This window comes from Myripristis murdjan, chromosome 11 (assembly GCF_902150065.1).
Source record: "Myripristis murdjan chromosome 11, fMyrMur1.1, whole genome shotgun sequence".
NCBI lineage: Eukaryota > Metazoa > Chordata > Actinopteri > Holocentriformes > Holocentridae > Myripristis > Myripristis murdjan.
Genome location: NC_043990.1, coordinates 26330610 through 26350532, shown reverse-complemented (window position 1 = coordinate 26350532; position 19923 = coordinate 26330610). Strand labels below are relative to the sequence as shown.

At 39.7% G+C, this 19923-nt stretch overlaps 1 protein-coding gene across 5 annotated transcripts in view; it reads left to right on the top strand.

Annotated features, from left to right (window-relative positions):
• The window catches only part of trappc9 (trafficking protein particle complex subunit 9), a 229764-nt gene that overhangs the window by 32810 nt on the left and 177031 nt on the right, over positions 1-19923 (top strand). For all 5 annotated transcript variants that reach the window (XR_003928915.1, XR_003928914.1, XR_003928913.1 and 2 more), the window contains 3 exons: positions 12266-12351; positions 17339-17465; positions 19565-19697. Coding sequence is in view for 1 of the 5 variants with exons in the window: in XM_030063142.1 (XP_029919002.1) it covers positions 12266-12351; positions 17339-17465; positions 19565-19697 (346 nt within the window). In the remaining 4 variants the exon portion in view is untranslated. The remainder of the gene's footprint in view (positions 1-12265; positions 12352-17338; positions 17466-19564; positions 19698-19923) is intronic.

Below are 19923 nucleotides of genomic sequence, written 5' to 3'. Positions count from 1 at the left end.
AGTCACATGCTATGAATTAGATTGATGTTCTGCCATAAAACAAGGGATCCTCTAATGGGAGATTGTTTTCCCTATAATTGCTGTGAGACTCAGTTTTAGGAACTGCCAGGTCTACTTCTGTCCATGCCCTCTGATGTGAGTGATAGGCTATCTGTTACAGTGCTATATGGGCATACAGGGAGGTGAGTTTTAGTCCTCCCAGGGCAAATAGCCCTGTAGATGGAGGTAAGGAGGTCTGCACAGGCTCGAAAATTACAGCATAAATTACAGTACTGGTTTTGTATTTGACATGCTGAAGTGGTTTCATCATCAGTTTTGTCTTGCTTGCTTTCTGCTGAAATCTGAACATTTATTTTAAATAGGTGAATTCCGCAGACATTTCCAAGAGTAAGGAGGAGATGTATTCTAAGCCTTGCAGGTATTTGTGTTTTTCTAATTTTGGCACAGATCACTTAAACTGGAAAAAGTAAGGTTTTTGTGCCCTATAGCGCAAAATTACCATAATCTGTCGGCAAGTTGTTGAAAAGTACCAATGTTGAACGATTGCTTTGCAGAGTGCTTAGATTTCTGGCTCACTTTTTGGCCCATACTCAGAAAAAAAAAAACAAATCTAAAATACAGAACTCTGTCAGACAGAAAAAAAACCTAGTTACAAACCTTTGTCAAGGTGTTTTACCAAGGTCGGAGGACTGAAACACTGATGGAATAAACCAGAGTTTGTAACAGTGTGTTTTCAAGAGTAAGTTTGTTTTTTTCTGACAGTGTCAGCTACGGGGCCAGTTTACTCTCAGCACCACAAAGCACCACAATGACTGTGTATATTGTTTTTTCTTCTAAACTTGGAGTAAAAACCTCTCATCCATTGGAATTTCAAGACACCCTGCCCCCACACACAAAACACACACGGACACATACAAAACACACACAGACACATGTAAAGTACATGTAAAGCACTTTGTGCTACATTTTATGTATGAAAAGTGCTCTAAAAATAAAGATTGATTGATTGTTTGAGACACATGCTGTGTCTCTCTCTCTCTCTCTCTCTTTCTCGCTCTGTTTCTGTCTGTCTCCCTAATTTTCTCAAATTTTATTTTTTTTAAAGATTATTTTTTGGGTGGTTTGCTTTTGCAGTTGAATAGTGAAGACAGACAGGATGGATGGGGTAGAGAGAGAGGTAAGACATGTGACAAAGGCTCTGAGCTGGACCTGAATCCAGGATGACACAGCCACATGGCATGCAACCCAGTAACTAAGCCACCAGAACGCCCCTTTTCACATATTTTTAACTTGATGTGAATACAACCTACCATGCAATAAGCAATGAGATTGGCTGCTTGAACGACCATATCAGTATTTTTACATGTTTTAGCCCATTTAATACGCTGCAGCCATATCTTACATTTACATTATGACAGACTGCATACCATGCCTATTTTAGATGTTTGAACCCAATGAACTCTGAGTCCCTATTTTTTTTTTTTTTTTTTTTTTTTTTTTGAAAATTCAGGTGATAAATCTACCTTAAACCTCTCTGCTGTGGTGGCTAACATTCATGTCCAGGTGTAAAAGTCAAGGATATTTGAATGGAATTGGTAAAGCAATCATTTTTCAGGGAATATTTGCTTGAGGTGCATTCATGTGCTATCAGTAAATCAGAAAAGCAGCCTTTCCTACTTGGTAGATAGCAGGTTTTATAATGTTTTTACAGAGATAACTGCCAAATTACCCTTGGCTTTCCACATTTGTCAAATGTTTTGTATGATTTTTTTTTTTTACTGCACTGAAATGAATGAAGAAAAAAAAGAATGAGGCTACATTTATATCTGCTTGACATACTGCCCCTGCTGGCCACTCTTTAGATTATTAATTGTTAAAGAGCCCATAGTATTCCCATTTCCCAGTTTAATGTTTTCATTTTTGTGGTCTATTTACAAACATTTGCATGTTCTTATGGTCAATCAGTACCTAGATACTATACAGGCTGTGTTTGTACATCAGGCTCACTCAGCCTGAAATGGGCTGTTTTGGCTGCAGTGTCTTTAAGGCCTATGTGTTTTACATAGTGATGTAGATAGGTAACGGAGGAAAAAGCCTGGACTACAAACGATGTGTTTCGGGCAGTTTGGGAGCAATGTTTTCTTTCGGTGAGAATAGCTCTGACATGGACTTCAGGCTTTGTAACTTTGCAGATGTTTTACATGCACCTCCAGCCATATAACACACTAAAGCTAAGGAAGAACCTCCAAAAGAATAATATCGGCTTTGTAATATTGTAGCAGTGACAGAATAACATTGACATATATGTTTTCATGTATAATCACCATAGTTACAACAGTAAGAGAAAATCACATAGATAAGTGGAACTTCTATACTGACGATAATGGGACAATATTCTCATTGCAGAAGTAAGCATGCTTGTAAATTGCCGCCTTGTATGATGCTGCTGCCTGACAGGCTTTACTGAGGGAAGAAAATACCTTGGGCTAAAGGCGAAGGAAAAAGGATGGGAAAGCTAAGGAACAGTGTGCCAAAAACCTATGTTGGTCGTTTTTCCAATGCTGTAATTCTTTTCATAAGCTTTTGCTAAACGTTTGCCTACATTGTCAGTGTCGGCACCATACTGCCAATGTTGTAAGACTATAGCTGGTACTTCTGGGATCCTGTCAGCAGCAGAAATACACCAGTATCTCCCATGCTAGCTCAGCAAGGTAATGTTAAGGGTAAAATAGAAGAAATAGAATCTGTACTTTGTCTATAGCTCCCAATAAACAAATATTTTTAAAATCTTTTGTGGGCCATGTTTTAGTCACAGGCATCTTAAGTAATGCACAAAACAGCAAATACTGAGGAACATTATGAAAGTCTCTGTGTAGAAGGTATAGAGCAGTAACAAAAATACTCTAAATTATAATCAGTCTGATCACACTGAAAAATATTTTAAAATAGGAAAAGTAAAAAAATAAATAGAATTGTGGCAGAACTGGCAATATCCTCATAAATATTGTATCATAGTTCTATGTGTAGTTTTTTATGTATTTATACTGGTCTTGTACCTGTGCAATGTGTTTCTGGATGCATGCACAGCCTTATAATAACAATAAGGCTAAAACATGCAAATGTGCTAGATTTTCTGTTTACTGGAGTTATAATGAGCTGATTCATGGTGAACATATTTGTTAGATAACAAACAAATTTGTTCACCAGCCTACCAGAGAAGGTTCAACTCCCAAAATCACATTCATTGAATCACTGGATAAGAATCCAAGAGACTTAAGGCTATTTTCAAATTCTTGAAGTGCTGTGACAACAAGAGCATGTTTTCTTTTTGTTGTGCATCAGACTAGGGGGCCGTTTACACGACAACGATTTTCACAAAAATGGTAAACTTTTGTTGCCGTTTGGCCTTCCATTTACACGACAACGGTGTTTTAGGTGCTTGAAAATGCAAACTTTTGAAACCGGGTTCCAGAGTGGAATTTTTTGATAACGCTGCTCGTGTAAACTGGCAATATTCTTGTGAAAACGATGACAACACGGCCCCACTTCTCGCGTGACTATGACATTTTCAGCCATGCGCGAACAGGAAAACAACAACAATGGTGGACTATTGAACTGTTTGTGCGCAGGCGCGCGGTGCTACTCTGTGGTGTTACATTGCAAAGTTCACCGCCACCAGTTGTTTTTGCGGATCCGTGTCAACGAGCATCGTTCTCACAGCGTTATCGTATAAACATGGAACTTTTTAAAAACGCAAAGGAATGAGTTTTCCGTTTTCATCAGAACTGTTGTGTAAACGGGGCCTAGCTCAGCTTGGATCTCCTGCGAGTTTGCTCATCTACATGAACAAACTCTTGTGATAACTTGGTGACATCATTGCATGCGTACAACTGTGAGCACGGGGAACCATCCAGAAATACACTGACCTGCCATGAAGCAAAGGCCCATGCTGACTCTACTCAATGCCATTGCTAATGTCAGCACACCAACCGTTACGGGAGATCACTTTCTAAACTAAGTTAGCGGTGAAAGTTATGATGGAGGCGCCTTCAACATAAATGCTTCATAAAAGATTCTGTCTGATTCTTTATTTAGTATTTAAGGGTCTCTTAGGCAAATGGCCCAGCGTCTATCTGTGTCAGATTGGCCAGACTGTGACAGACTTCAATTTGGACAGGCGAGCAGTGACTCTGTGATGTTTTTCAAGTAGACAGATGGACTGCCTCCTACGAGATCAGTCGAATCCACCATCAGACACCAACAAGACACTGTGTAGTGGTTTTATTTGGTAGCCGTAATAATTTCTTAAATACCTATGACATTTTATACTGTAAAGCCGTGATTGCCAGTAACTTTTTTTGAGACATATGTGACACATTTGTCCCATCCTAAGAATTTTAGTAAAACCACATCAGAAAGAGACCCTGAATGGTCTTAATCTCTGAGTCTTAGATGCTGCATCACTAGCATACAAAGAAAAGAGATTTAGATATTGTGATTGGTAGATGTGAGATGGAACATAATTGTTAGATTTTTTTTTTTTAAATGCAGAACTGGTTATATATTCAGAATATGCTCAATAAAACTCTGCTCAGCAGTGCTTATGGGGATTGGAGGGGAACTTGGAAGGAGTGTCAGAGAAATAACTTAAGCAAACAGCCAGTACACAGTATGTTACCTGTTCAATTAAGCAGCCAATGGTGCTCAGACATTGCCAGTTTAAGCAATATCCTCTCACATTTACTAAACATCCGTCTGGCAGGACCTCTCACAGAGGAAGACTGTATTAAATTTTCTTCTCTCTCATTTATTCAGGCTAAAACTAGTCATGTATAGCATTCCTCAATCTATAAATCTTGAATAGTTCATAGTTACTGTTTGCGCACTTGTCAAAACTGCTTATGGCATTTTACTCAGCCAAGTGGATGCTCTTAGTCGGCTGTGATTGAGACAAATCCTATAAACGTTGCTATCATTAGCTAGCAGATGGCCCTGTTTTACAGAAGTGTGTTGCCTTCCTCACGGGAGAGCACTAAAGTTGGCTTCTGCTCCTGCAGATGTGAGGCAGTAACACCAACAGGTCTACTTAAACCATGCTGGGTAAACATCATGAAGTTAAAGAGACAATAAAGAGGAAGACAGAGAACAACAGAGATACAACCACTGGTCTCCTGACATTTAAAGTAATTATTTCCCTACTGGGAAATAATTTCCCAGCAGGGAACTCACAATTATTTCCCTTTTGGGAAATAATTTCGATTAGCATTTTGATGAGTTGCATGCTCTGAGAGCAGTGATGAGCCAGATGACTTTTTGTTGGAGACCATCATTGACCACACCTGTTTTTAAGGCTTTCTCGCTGGTTTGGTGGATTAGGGAGAGCAGATGATTAAAAATGCTCCTTAACACCATCATTTTGTAACTAAGGGCCTTTTCATACTTGAAAGTCTGAGCCAAGGTTTGAAACAAGCCTCATGTTTCTGTTACATTATATACATTTGATCTGGTTAGTTTTGGTTTCAGATTGCAATTATCAAGCAAGCACACCAAAGAGCTTTACATGACATACCTATGTCCTGTTGTCATCACCTATGTGGGCTGCCACTTTCTATACTAGACACTGAGTGGTTTGTTGAGAGGTGTGTGTCTGATGTCATGCTGTCAGTTTGGAGGCTAGCTTTCTATCACTGTTACCATGGAAGTCACTTTACTGAAAATGTTTCACAATAAAAGCTTTGTAGGAAAATTAATGGATTCTGTTCATTGAAATGCTAGAGGGGTTTTAATTTGAAAGGTACAGGAAATGCTGAAAATGCAAGAGTAGCCTTGACTGCTACAGTGTTGAACTGGAAAATAAGTAAAAACCTGGTTGCCCTCCTCCCCCTTCTGCTGGACTTTCTGTGATTGATCTGAAAGTCCAAACCATCCAAAATATGTTTTCACACTAGAAATGAACCAAACCATGGTTTAGTTACATCGGGACGACACCACCTCTTTCTGTTGGATTAAGGTTTTCACGTTTGGTTTGAGTGTGGTCTGTGGGAGGTTTCACAGCTGTAATCTGCAATTTCACAGTGGTTTGGATCAAACTAAAAATACATAAGTCCGGCCCAAACGAGGCAGGTGTGAAAGACCCCCAAGAGAATTTGCTGAACAATATATTAATTACATAATAATGTTACAGAACTACTTGAGTCAAATGTTTTGAGTTTTCCACTACAGTTAAAATATCAACAAGCTACTTCCCGATATGTGGATGTATAGTGTCCCAACTTCAAACTAGCTGATGCCTGTGTGGCTGTACTGCTAGGTGTACAAGAGCACACTTAATTTCCCTTATGCAGAGCTCTTAGTGCTCAGTGTGGCCTAAACAGTGCATTAGAAGAATGTATTTCTTCCTGGTAGTGTGCTCTTTAAAATGTGCTATGGACCAGATGATCAACCAGTACCCACCCACTGAGCTCTGACTTGCTTCTGAGCAACTAATAATTCACGACATTTCCATATCAATAAATGTTTGCTTTTTTCACTCCATATTGCCAATTCATTGCAGTGATTTGACCTTTCATCTTCATGAAAGTTTTTACATTTGCTGTTCTAAACACCCATTATCAGGTTTCACTTAGCTGGGATAAATCCTTTCACAACAGATGATCTAGTACAACTTCACCCAAAAAGCAAGAAATAACCAGGAACACTTGAAAATTCCACCCACACTAAAAGAAATTTATTTATTAAAACCTTTCTGAAAGACTGCATAGCTGAACATGGGAGCTCAGTCAAAAAGTAAGGAGAAATTAACCCCGTTTCTAGGCCCAATCTAATCATAACATTTCTATTTCTATAGTATATTTTCTTGCCATTCTCTGTTAAAGCAGAATTGAACTTTGGCATAGTGTTGGGTTGTATAGTTACCTGGACATGAGTCTACATGGTGGTTAAATATCTTCATTAGTTTCTCTGTGCTCACCTGGGCCTTTAATCCATAATAAAGAATTTGTCTCTGTCCATTCGTTTACAGTGTTTTTTAGCCTGGCATTATCTGTTTTGTTTGCGTTTGTTTGTGTGCTGAGTGTTATTTTGGGGCCTTCTGCTGTGCTGTGTAAGTGAATGGAGAGAAAGAAATAGAGTACAGTGGTCCCCCGCTATAACGCGATTCACCTTTCACGGCCTCGCAGTTTCGCAGATTTTTTGTAGTGCAATTTTGCATGTTTTTTTTTTTTTTTTTTTTTTTTTTACAGCGCATTGTGTTCTGCGTCCTGATTGGCTAAGGGACTGTAGACCATTGTCAATCAATCTGTCTCCTGTACAGTACAGAATGCGTTCATTCTATAATACTGGACTTACCGTATTGATCTGAATATAAGACGATATTTTTTCCATTGAAAATACCCTGAAAAAACGCCCTCGTCTTATATTGGGGTCTAAGCAAATACACATGTATTGTACTTGCATATGTTCCGTGCTTGAATACAGCACACTTCCCCCGCTCTGGCGCGGTTGGAAGGGGTGTGCTCCAGCACGGTACGGGCGTTCATGCACGAGCACATGCACGGTCACGCACGCAGCGGGCGAATGTGGATACAACGTAAATCATGTAACTTTCCTCCTGCCTCCGCAAAATCGGTTAATGCGCGGCGCGATTACCGGCGAATGGCCGCGTCGCGCAATCAATAATCAAACATGTTGTCTGTGTCGCTGTCCATTGTGCTGCTGCAACCGCGTATAAACAAAAGTTGATTTATGATGAAATGTGTATATGGCAGTCTGTGTGCGCCGCGCACCTGTCAGATCCGGCAGACCTGACCAGGGGAGTGTGGTGCCGACTGAGGCACCGGGCGGCATCAGGTGGGCCGGCCGGTGTGCGCCGCCACCCTGTTGAATGTAGAAGCCAGCTGACATGCCGCTCCGGCTGTCAGTTGGACGCTTTCTAAAGTTACCTCCGAAACTGTCGAGGTAAATAAACATCCCTTAACTCCTTAACCCTGGCCATGAGTGCAATGTGAGACGGTGGCGGTCTCAGAAAGAAGAGCTAAAAAATGCCCACAGCCAGAGAAGGGCTTTTCGTGGTCCACAAACTGGTCGATTCAACGAGACTGACAGGAGGCTGTACGATTTTGTGAATGAGAAACGTAGTGAAGGACTGCCCATTACGAGGGCTGTGATGCAGCAAAAAGCACTTGAAGTTGCCACAGAGCTCAACATACCCCACACTGAGTTCAAAGCTAGCATGGGCTGGTGTTGCAGAATGCAGTGGCGGATTTAAGAAATTTGGGGCCCAAGGCAAAGGCAGGCATGGGGCCCTCTGAGATGAGAGGACAACACACAAAACAGGGGCCCTGAGACACACATAATACGATAAGCATTCTGCTGGCATTTTAGCAAAAGTATTTTAATCAAAAACATAATTAATGTGCGCAAATAAGTAATAACTGTATTAACCATAAGTGTATGAGGAGTTTTATGGGGCCCTCAGGAACTTGGGGCCCTAGGCAACCGCCTAGTTTTGCCTAATGGTAAGTCCGCTCCTGGCAGAATGTCCATATAAAAAGTATTTTTCCAAAAAAGGGTCTTGAAAAAGAGGGGTCGTCTTAAAATCAGGGTCGTCTTTTATTCGGGTCAATACGGTATTTTTCTATGAAGGTTTGAACTTTGAGAGTGTTTAAACAAGAGAGAAAAGTGAGAAAATGTTAATGCCTGTCTGAGAAAAGTGTATAAAGTGTGTAGTGAGGGGTTTTACAGCCTTAAAACATCTATAATAATTGTAAAAAATAAAGCTGACTACTTTGCGGATTTCGCCTATTGCGGGTTATTTTTAGAACGTAACTCCCGCGATAAACAAGGGACCACTGTATTCCTGATTAGCAGCCCAGGGGAACATGAAGGAACTAATGAGGATATTTCACTACCATAGGGACACATATAATGCTAAGGAAACTGTACAGGAAACTGTACAGCCAACACTCTGAGGTTTCTTTTTAATCTGCTCTTAGTAAAACCTCTGTGTAACCTTGATGAACGCCCAGAACACATGTTTTTTTAACCAAATAATTGTCTTTTTTTCTTTAAGGTGGGTTTGAATTTTAACCTTTTTCATGGGCATATGCATTTTACGTCTTTGGTTTGTTTGGAGTGAACAGAAGAGGAACTGGGTAGCTAGCATGAGCAGTGTTAGCCACCATGACTGAAAACCAAAAGAGCGCCAGCTATATGGACGTAAACGTCATGAACCCAAGGAAAATGTTACTGTACTGAACACGCTGTTTGATTGACAGGTGATTTCTGGGTAGTGCAGTGCAGTGCAGGAACACCACAGAGGTGGGTGCTTACACCCAAAGATATTGGCAAAATAAAGAGAACCTGTAAACATTTGATACACGGGTAACATTTCCAAATGTATATGGATAATACTGTCTTAAAACAGGACACTATAATAATAATAATAAAAAAAAACAAAAAAAAAACAAAAAAAAAAACTTTGGTTGGTCCTTGTCATTACTAGATTTACTCATCTCCAACATCTCAGAATGTTGCTTATTTGGGTGGTGTGTCTCCTGATGCTTTACTTTCTATAGAGAGAAGCCATCAAAAACCATCTTGACTCCACTCTGCTCCAACCTACTCATCTTACAGCAAAATCCTGTCTTGTCTTAGAAGTTCCTCTCTGCAAAATAAAGCTGATGCATGGGTTTATAGATAGATAGAGATGCCATTGTAATGAACAAGTGCAGTATAGCATTCAGTCTGCTGTTGCATCGCCTTTTTGAACTTCAAATATGGACAAAGCTAGTACTTAGTGTTTTAGCTGTGACCAGCAGGTAGCATAAATCTGCTTGTGGCATTGCAGATATAGCTAAAAAGACTTTGTGGCTGCTTGCAGCATCATTTTCAGTTTTGCTTGGTTAGAAAAGCAAAGGTTTGCTTGCCAGACATTCTGAACTCCAATCCTGAGTGAGTCAGTTTAGCACTACCATTCATTTGTGCAGACTGGCTTCCCTCAAAACCTGGAGGACCTGTGCTCTTCCACACTGCTGTAGCCCTAATTCGCAAAAGTGTATACCAGTGATGGGGCTTTATGCAGCCAAGCACACTGACTGGCCTTGTCCTTCTCTAAGTGCCAAACTGGTCGCCGCTTATCACAAATTATGTGCTTGTTTAGTAGAAAGAGGATATGCTTTGCAATTGGTGATAAGAGGATGTGGAAATGAAGCATGCTGAAATTTATTCCTGCTCTGTCGAGGCTTTTTTGACAGGGTCACCAGTGTATCACTTTGTGCATCACTGCATGAAATGGAGTGGTGCTTCATTCAATTTCCACCTTTCTGAGAGAAATAAGGATATGTGAATGGCCTCATCTTTGTGTGTGCATGGTTTGTGTGCGCACATGCCCTTGTGAGTAGAGAGGCCACCTGTCTGATGATAGCATACAGCATCTCGGCTCCCAGTGGTTAGTACTTATTGGCAAGCTCATTTTGAAATGATGTGAATTGGAGAATCTTGGTCACTGAATGACATAGATCCATTGCACTTATTGTACAATTCTTTTTTTTAATGATAAAATGGATTAATGAGCAAATAATGAGTTGTGTTTTTTTTTTTTTTAGGTTTATTTTATCTTAATTTCTTCAGTCTACTTAATAAATTTCTTTCAGAAATGTCTCAATGCGAGCTGCAAATTACTTGTAATTCCAGATGAGTTTTAGAACTGGGCTTTGGTTATGTTAGAGCACATTCCCTGCTGCTCTGGGGTTCCTTCATTTCACATGCATGGTTTATGCTCCAGTGCCCAAGCATGGTGTGTATGCATTATTCAGTATAGGAGATTACTGTTGCTGAAAGTTTTACAGCATATTTCTCTGTAGGCCTCAGTAACACCAGTAAACATCTTCAGCTTTTTCTTGTCAGAAAAAGATGATGTGCAGTGCACATGAGACATTTTGACACAATAATTTGCTTTAAAGAAACTGAATTTGAACACAGACAATGTTTAACTGACCATGTGACTGTGCTTTAACTCAAAGCTCTCATTATTGCTGTGTACATTGAGGCTTCAGTTGTGCTGAAGCCTTTGGGGATCTGCGCAGAATCTCAATAACTACCTGAGGAGTTTTGGCTGAGGGCAACACAAATGAGATGGCAACAGTTCAGGCTGTTGTTTCTTCTTTGTGAGGCGTATTTCACATGTAATTGGCTGGCTGTGAGAGCATTGCCGTGAGCCAGACCTGAGGGTTTGAGGAGCTTTCCAGACATTCATATTATATCAATACCCTTCTTCTGACTGACTTTTAATTTCCCAAGGTGCATGGCTGGAGTTTGCTCTTCATAAATCCTTTTGCCTGCCAGGTTCTGAACTCAGATTTCAAGACCCTCTTCTTGCAGGAACGTTCACAGCAATAGACTGTCTAAATGGATTAGAATAAGTTGCATTTCAAAATGGTGATAGGTATGCCGCAATGGAAATCGAATAGCTTTTCACTCTCAGGCAGATCTTTTCAACATCCCATTCACAAGTCACCAATCCACCACACTGCCAACTGCAGAGTGGAGAGCTATAGCCATTTCAAAGTTTTTAGAAGTAGGCTGAGGCTTTTTATTTTAAGGTGTCAATTTTATTCACTGCAGATCAAGACAGGCACCTTGATCTGCAGTGAATACTTGAGAGAGCCTTGTTCAACACAGTACCCATCATGCAGTGTTACCCTGCCTTTTACAACAGAACTTAGTCTGCAGTTCATTTAACTGGGGCCCAAGATAAGTTGATAGACCATAAGATCTCATTGTCCCTGCTATGTACTTGTCACAACAACCCAATAAATTTCATTCTGTGAATGGTGAGCCGCTGAAAAAGCTCTGTTACATGTTGAGCAGCTTCACTGCCAAGTCAGATGAATTTTTGTGTAATTGCCTGGAGTAATCCACATTGCCTAACGCATTTTCTCAACATACAAGACGTATATATTTACAGAAGCTTGGTGCAATTCAAAACTGAATGTTTTATTTGCTTAGTTGCACATCATAAACCACATGAACTTGAGGCACACAGTAATTATTTCAACTCAGCCTAAATGGTTTGGTTCCAAATGATGCACCTGCAAAATTAATCTGGAAGAATCTTTTTATTTACATGTTTCCATCACCGTGGAAAGTTCCCTTTTAGGATTCTCATCAGCAAGTCTGATGTAATGGTTTGTTTTCTTCACCTCATTAATTGCAAATTGAATGTAACATTGAGAGCTAATGTGTTGGTGTGCCTATCTCTTCCTAGACTTCCAGTGGGTTCAAGGAGATGTTTGTGAGGTGCAGCTCATGGTCTACAACCCCATGCCTTATGAACTCCGCGTGGAGAACATGGTCAGTGAAATGCTTTCAAAGAAATTCTTTTATGCCTGAAAAAGTGTGCTGTAATAATGCCAGTGTGGCCGACAGAGAGCCACTGATTTGAATTTTCAGCTAATCTGTTATTGCTTTGCTCTTTGAAGCATTTGAGCATTCTGAAAAAAATACGAAGGTCCTACAGTTGTCTCTTTGGTAATATTAACATTCTCTCTGCACGTAAACAAGGACTACAACAGGACAGCTGATAATGCTTTGTAGTTATCCTTAATAGCCTAATTAAAGCCCCTTAAAAGCTTTTTTTACTGACAGTAAACCATTACTACTGTAATGGTTGCCTGGGATGGGTAGAACAAAGTCTCGCTCCTAACACTAAGAAAATAGCACAATAGAGAGTCAGCCCCCTCTGGTGCCATTACTTTTCATGATTTCACACACCATCTTGTCAGACCTGATAACTTCTTCATTAAGGTAAGTGAGAGACCACTTTCTCTTCTTTTTCAGTGTAAAATCAAGTTTGAAAAGAGCTCATCAGACTCCAGGGAATCCAGTTTAACCATATTGTTTACTAGCTGCTTAGTGACAGCAGCCTTTTAAGTCAGGAGCATTTCCCTATTAAAGGCCACCCAACTGTAGCGCTGGCTTGCACCATCCATCTCATATTTATGCACTTTGTCACTCACCCAGCCTTTCTTTTTCTATTGCTCTCTCTCTCTCTCTCTCTTTCTCACACACACACACTCACACACACAGACACTATTCCAGACACTTTTTCAGGTTCACAGATGCAAATGATTGCCGAATAAAACTGCTTTCCCTTTTGCTTATTGTTGTGTCTGTTTATGAATACAGTGATATGAGACAACACTGAAATGCTTAGCACTCATCACACTCAATAGTTGGGCTGCGGGCGGAAGCGTACATTCTTGTGCTGTACAGCGGTGGCACAAAGTGCCACTCACAGTGTACTACCTGACAAAACTGATGTTGCTTTAAATAATTTGGAATCTCGAGAACAAATTGCTGTTAAAGTTTTGTGGCAGACTGTGAACAAGGACAGGAGCCCTTAATAGTGGTGGTTGTCTCCAAGCTGCACCCAAATGGAGTTAGACAGGCCTGGCTGGGTGATTTAGCTGCCCTGCATTGTCTGATAACAGCACATGCTGTTATATTCGCAGGTAACAGATACAACACCCAGTGAGGAACATCTGGGAAATGTTTATATGGGAAGAGTTATAATCAGACAGTTGTCTCTCTCTCTCTCTCTGTGTGTGTGTGTGTGTGTGTGTGTCAGGAGGATTTCTATATGAAAATGCAGTCTTTACTTAAGCACAAAATCCTGTTGCTCCAAATTTAGATGCCGTACATTTGCCCTTTTTGCTCAAATAATATTTTTGTGTCTGCTATGGTCATCTCTTGTCATTTTGGCATCCATTTTGGCGTAAAAATCACAGATCTGTAGTGTTCAGGTTACTGACATTGCACTACGGGTGTTATAACTCTGTATCAGAACTAGAAACCATCATCCTGAATTTGCTGAAATTGCATGTGTTGTAACATTTTTTATATAGCACAAAATGTGCTATATAGATAAAGTTTGGTTTGGTTTTGGTTGGGCACAGGACATTAAACAATGCTGTTGATTTATAGAAATAGCAGTCCTAATTACTGACTTTCTTCAGTTGGTATTCTATGTTACACAATGTTGGTAAAAGCTTTGTGCAACTTTATGTTTTGATGTGCTTGCAAATGTTTAAGCCATTGAAACCTGGAGAAATTCACTTGATATCTTTCAAAAAATCTCCACAAAAATGTCAAAAAATACAAGAACATTACCGTAAAAATGGCACAAAATCACAGAAAAAATTATAAATAGATACTGCAAAATGACCAGAAAATGATAAAGAAAAAATACAAAGAATGGAAAAAAATAAAAGGAAAAAACTTGGTTTCTGTGTGTTCAAACAAAGCTGTGGCCTAAAAATGAAGTTACAAAATCAAACTTGTAAAGGGTGAACATCACACCACTACAGTAGTTACATGTTTTGATTTGTGGGTATTGAGATCCCAATAGTTTTCAGAGAGTTTCCTCTCACTGCCACTTGGAGCTGCCAACTAGCAGAGTTTTCGAAAATATAGCTCTGAAACAACAACAACGAAGAGAAGGTCAAATAGCAGTGAGAAATGATGATGTTGATGCTATTGAGGAAAGCTAAGGTCATGACTGGCAACTGTACACATGAGCATGCATGCACGACCACACACACACTCACTCACACACACACACACACACACACACACACACACACACACATAGACACACAATATCATTAACTCCTTCCCACCCACAAGTGAATTGATCAGGTCACAGATGGAGTCTGAGGCACCTCGCTGGTCTATGGCAGCTGGCACCCTCAGGTGGTGTTGTAGTGTCATTCAGGTAGATAGATACAGGGTGACTCTTCACTAGCTGCCAAGAACCTGTCTCTACCCCAGACAGAGTGACTGCCGCTGGACTGAAACTACCATCTATCCACTTCACGTAAACCAACTCCAGACAACTTCAACACACAAACAGAAGCACTCAGTCAAACACAGGGACGCAAACACACACACAAGGGCACTTTTCCATCTCCCCATCGCCAAGGTGACCCTGTGGTTCGGCAAGCCCTCCTTCTCAGTCGCCACACGACTTCAGCAATAATACCCAGCTTTGCTTTGTGCTTTATTGATTTTCTATTCAAGCGGTGCACTTACTCCCCCTTTCATTTTCACAGGGGTCACCATCAGATCCCCTTGTCGTTCTCCAAACAAACAGAGATCTCACCTTGTGGGGATCTGTATTTATTTGCTTTTCTCAAAACAATGAAATCTGAATGGAATTTTTAAACTGACTCTAATAATTTAGTCAGCTTTAGCCCTCTGAATGATTTACAATTAAAACAGGTTCACCATTCACTTAATGAAATAAGAAAATATTACAAATCAAGCACAGACTTCTGCCTATACCTTTAATTTCTTATTTCAGGCTTAGTGTTGACATTTTAAGGTAAATTAATTCCAAGTGGAATTGCTCCCTATATTTGTCTACTTTTCTCTGTATCAATCTTTTAATGTTCTCAGATGTATGTATCAGTTACGTGTCGGTGCCAAGCAGTCGTCTATTAATTCCAGCATTGTGATTCAAAGCAAAACAAAAGGTTAAATGCAAACTCGCACTGCCTCAGAATGAAGTCAGTGCACACCGGCTCAAACAATACAATTGGCTTTGCACATGGTCTAATCGTTATTGTAAGTGAAACAGGCTAATTAACCTTTTCAAGGCTGAATGCAAATGAATTATTTCCAATAGGTTGACACTGATATTTCAGCTATCCAATAAAGGGATATAATCTCCCCAAGTAATGCCAACGACACAGTATAAATCAAAATCATGGCACCTCTGAGGCTCAGCTTGACTGCAACCGTCCCTCCAGTGAGGTAGCGTCTGCAGTTGGGGATTGATGCAGTCCATTACGTCACTTTAGTCTACCTCATGCCACCAGCTGTAGTGAGCTGCATATGTGAATACAATTCTTTGGAGATTCTACATTCAAATTTAACTATATAATCCTGCGGGACATTCCAGTCTGTGCTATTCCCGGTGGAAATTTGAATGGCTCCTTTTGCATTTCTTCCCCAGTGGACTCGCTTCCAGTAGCACTGTTTTCTTTTTCCACTCACGGTGTGAACAAGAGCAATTTTCTCCATGGGAAATGACTATAACACCCTGAGAGAGATTTCATCTGCAGGACATCATGGGTGGATTAAGATGATGGATCACATGGCACGGCTAGAGAGCTACTTCACACTGAACTATGACTCGAGAGACAGACAGCTGTTCATCACTGTGCTTCTCCAACAAGAAAGCACAGCATGGGCTCCACAAAGTGACAAATTCAAATTGAGAACTTTGATTAATTATGGAGGGTTAATTTTGATTAGAAGTAAAGTTGACTCCAGTCGAGCACATTCTGCCATTTTGTCTTTTGTTTCCTGTTTGTTAAACTTTCTTGTGTAACACATGTACTCAGGTGTGATCTGCTTGCACTAAAATGACAATCGAGCATTTACACATTGGTTGGTATTGTCATATTGGGCTGGTCACAAGTATCAAGTATTGAGCATTAAAGACAGTTCAGTGTGTAGGTTGCGTCACTAACCACCCAAAGTAAGTTACAGTGGGTTAGCCTAACCTGACTGGGCTCACCTAATGGGCTGGCCTTTAAGATGGACCAGCTATTCTCATTTTAGTGACAATCTCAGCTGTTGCTAAACAGAGAATGGAGAAATGCCTGGCTGCTGAGTCTGTCCTGAGTTTTGCTCACGGCCCCTTCTTTTATCACTTTTTCTGTTTGTTTGTTTACAGAGACAACAGATGGACGCAGACATTTTACAACTTCAGATATATTTTGATTGAATCCTTTCATCAACTCAGCAAGCTCAAGTACTCAGTTTAGATGCCAAGAACTTTGTCAGTCAGTCTCAATGAATGCATTTGCTTTTTGTTTTATTTCTCCCGTTTGTCTCGCTCTGCTATGAACTTTGTTTGTCCATCCATCTGTTGGTGTGATATCTCAGACACTGCTGATCTTTGAGACTTTGTTGGAACTTGTTGAAACGATGCATCTCATTAATGTGTTGAAGCGTTTTCTAAATGACACTGATTTCCTAAAGGGTGGCACTACATTGTTCTTTCATTCTTCCATGTGTAATGCACGATATCACCACTAATTGGACTTTGACAAAACATAGGCAAATGCTTCTCCCCTCTCTTTGTTTTGGCTTTTTCAAACGTTCACTGATGTGTGCTTCAGGCACAGCACCCGGGATGAGACTATTTGTAAGAGACAGTATGTTTACTGATGCCTGTTTCTGTTTGAAATAAAGATTTTGCTTTTGCATTTATGTATTAGTGAAATATGTAGATCATGACACATCTACTGTATATTTATCCTCGGTCCAGGGTTTGCTGACCTCTGGTGTGGAGTTTGAATCCCTGCCTGCTGCCTTGTCCCTGCCTGCAGAGTCTGGTCTGTACCCGGTCACCCTGGTGGGTGTCCCACGCACAGCAGGCAACATCACTGTCAATGGTGAGGCTATTCTCTTAACTATCATAACTTAAACACTGATATAAAGCTGGTCAAAATTTCAGACAACTTTCTGGACACACTCCTTGTTTAAACCATGCACTATGTTATCTGTAAAATACAATACTTTATGATATTGGTGGAAAAAGTAGTTCCATTTTGACTTGCATTTTAGAAAGGGGGTTGGTGTGCTAATGAATTCAACACTGCAAAATACTAGTTTCAACAAGCAGTCCAATCAGGCATTGAGTCTTAAAATGAACTCAGTCAATCTCAATCAGCTTTTTTTCTTCTTCAATAAAGTGACATTATCTTGATACTGCTGCCATGATCTATGTTTCAGCACATTGTCATTTGATTACGGAGAGTTCTAGAAACAGGTGAAACTCCCGAAATACAAAGGAGAAACAAAAAACACAACAAAACAAACAAAACAAAACCTGTTGTATGGTCAGCAACTACTGATGTGAGAAGGCTGGCCCTTAAAATGTGTTTAATCAAGTAAAGTCAAATTTATTTTTAGCCCACACAGCCTTTATAAAACCTCAAAGGGCTTTAGAAAGATAAAACCGTAAAATAAATACAGAATTAGTAAGATTAGAATTAGTAAAAAGATAAATAATACAGCATATAAACAATGTAAATGTTTAAAAACCATTTTCAAATGATTAACATTAGCAGAACTTTCAATTTGTAAATAGAAAATAGAGCTTTTATCAGCATTGCACCTGAATAGGCCTGGATTTTAGGACATGACCTTCAGTTTGAGAAGCGGACGCTTAATGGGAGTAAATGCAGCTTGAAATACATATATTTTACAATTCATATACTCTATAGGCCTGTGCTATCATTGTGAGCTTCAAGCTTGAACAATTGATTAACATTCCATAGTGAGACTTTTGAAAATTGAGTGCACATTCTGCTGTCTGTGTGAGTTAATTGATACACTGGAAGTAGAGGAGGCTTATTGACATCCATGTATTTGATTCCATTTATGTGTAAATCAGATGTTAATGGAGCTAATTCCAATCTTGTCACAATATGATTGTTTACTGAGCTTTATGTAATATATTAATGGGTTTGACAGTGTCTTTAGAATGTGTGTTTGTTAATGTAGTTTTTGCAATAGTACATGAGAAGTATACTGTAAAATCTCCAATAAAAACAGTTCTCAGTCAGTAACTCAGTCTCTAGTAGGAGCCAGGGTTTTGGGTGCACTGTAAGTAAAAGGAGTTTCCAGCCGAAGCCAGGAGAAGAAGTCAACCTTACCTGAAGGGTCTCAGTCAAAACAATACAATTTTAAATATGGCTAAAATATTTAAAAAGAGGAACTGAATTTTAAAAAAAGTTGTTATTGAGGCTTGATATTCTGAGATCATTTTGCCATAGGTGCAGGTGTTGGTATGCAACTTGCTGAATGAATGAATAATTAAATAAATACATAAATTGTTTTGTTATTGTTGTACATAGATTAGCCTATGAGATTTACTTTTTAAATAATTAATGATGCCACTTGAAAATAATTGCTTATGCAGTTGTTAGGGAAATATAGCTGAAATATAGCTTAATTATTTGGACTGGGCTTTTTTTTAAATAATGATGAAAGAAACATAAAACAATTTCCTATTCTCCCATGTGAAGTTTCAAGTAGAGCATACAATGGCTCTGTATTGATCCTGTGATTACACAAAACATTACAAAACTCAATATAACCTTTTGAGCATTTTATTCAGTCCATGGATTGTTAAAGCATTCGTTTGTGTGGGAACAGCAATATCTTTGGACCTTGGGATCTCCTATTCTCCCTCAATAAAGTGTAGGCCATTTTAGCTAGTTTACTTTGCCTGTCCTGTAGTTAAATAATCAGCCACTTCAGGATGTGGTTTGCAGTGATTTTGGAAGAACTAACAGATGTTACTATGGTCTCAAGTGGCTTAAATGTTATCTTCAGCTAATCAATATCCTGTAGTCCCTAACAATGTTACTAAGAAATGAATAAGCACCAGTAGAAGTGAGATTTGAACTGTACTCCATTGATCCATTGAGAACTGAGGACTTGAAATATTTTATGATTCTTGTTTTTCTTTTTGTATCTTCTTCAGGTTACCACACTTCAGTATTTGGTGTGACCAGTGACTGTCTGCTGGAGAGCCTGCCTGGTGTGAAGACCGGTGGCTGTTTGGTGGAGGTCATTCCCTCCCTACCTCGTCTGCAGCTCAGCACCTCACTACCAAGGTCAGGACCTCTCTGTGCCCAACAGCCTGTAGCCTCATCTCACATCACCAAGTTATAATTTTCTTAATATCACTGAAACATTAGCCCTTGACTTTACCCTTATTTTTTGTGTCACAAGGTAACTTCCTAATGTCATGCAAGTCCCTCTACGTGTCACGATGCAGGCTGTAAATGCTAATGGGAAATACTGATATTTATCGAATATCACAACAAAGCATTATGATGT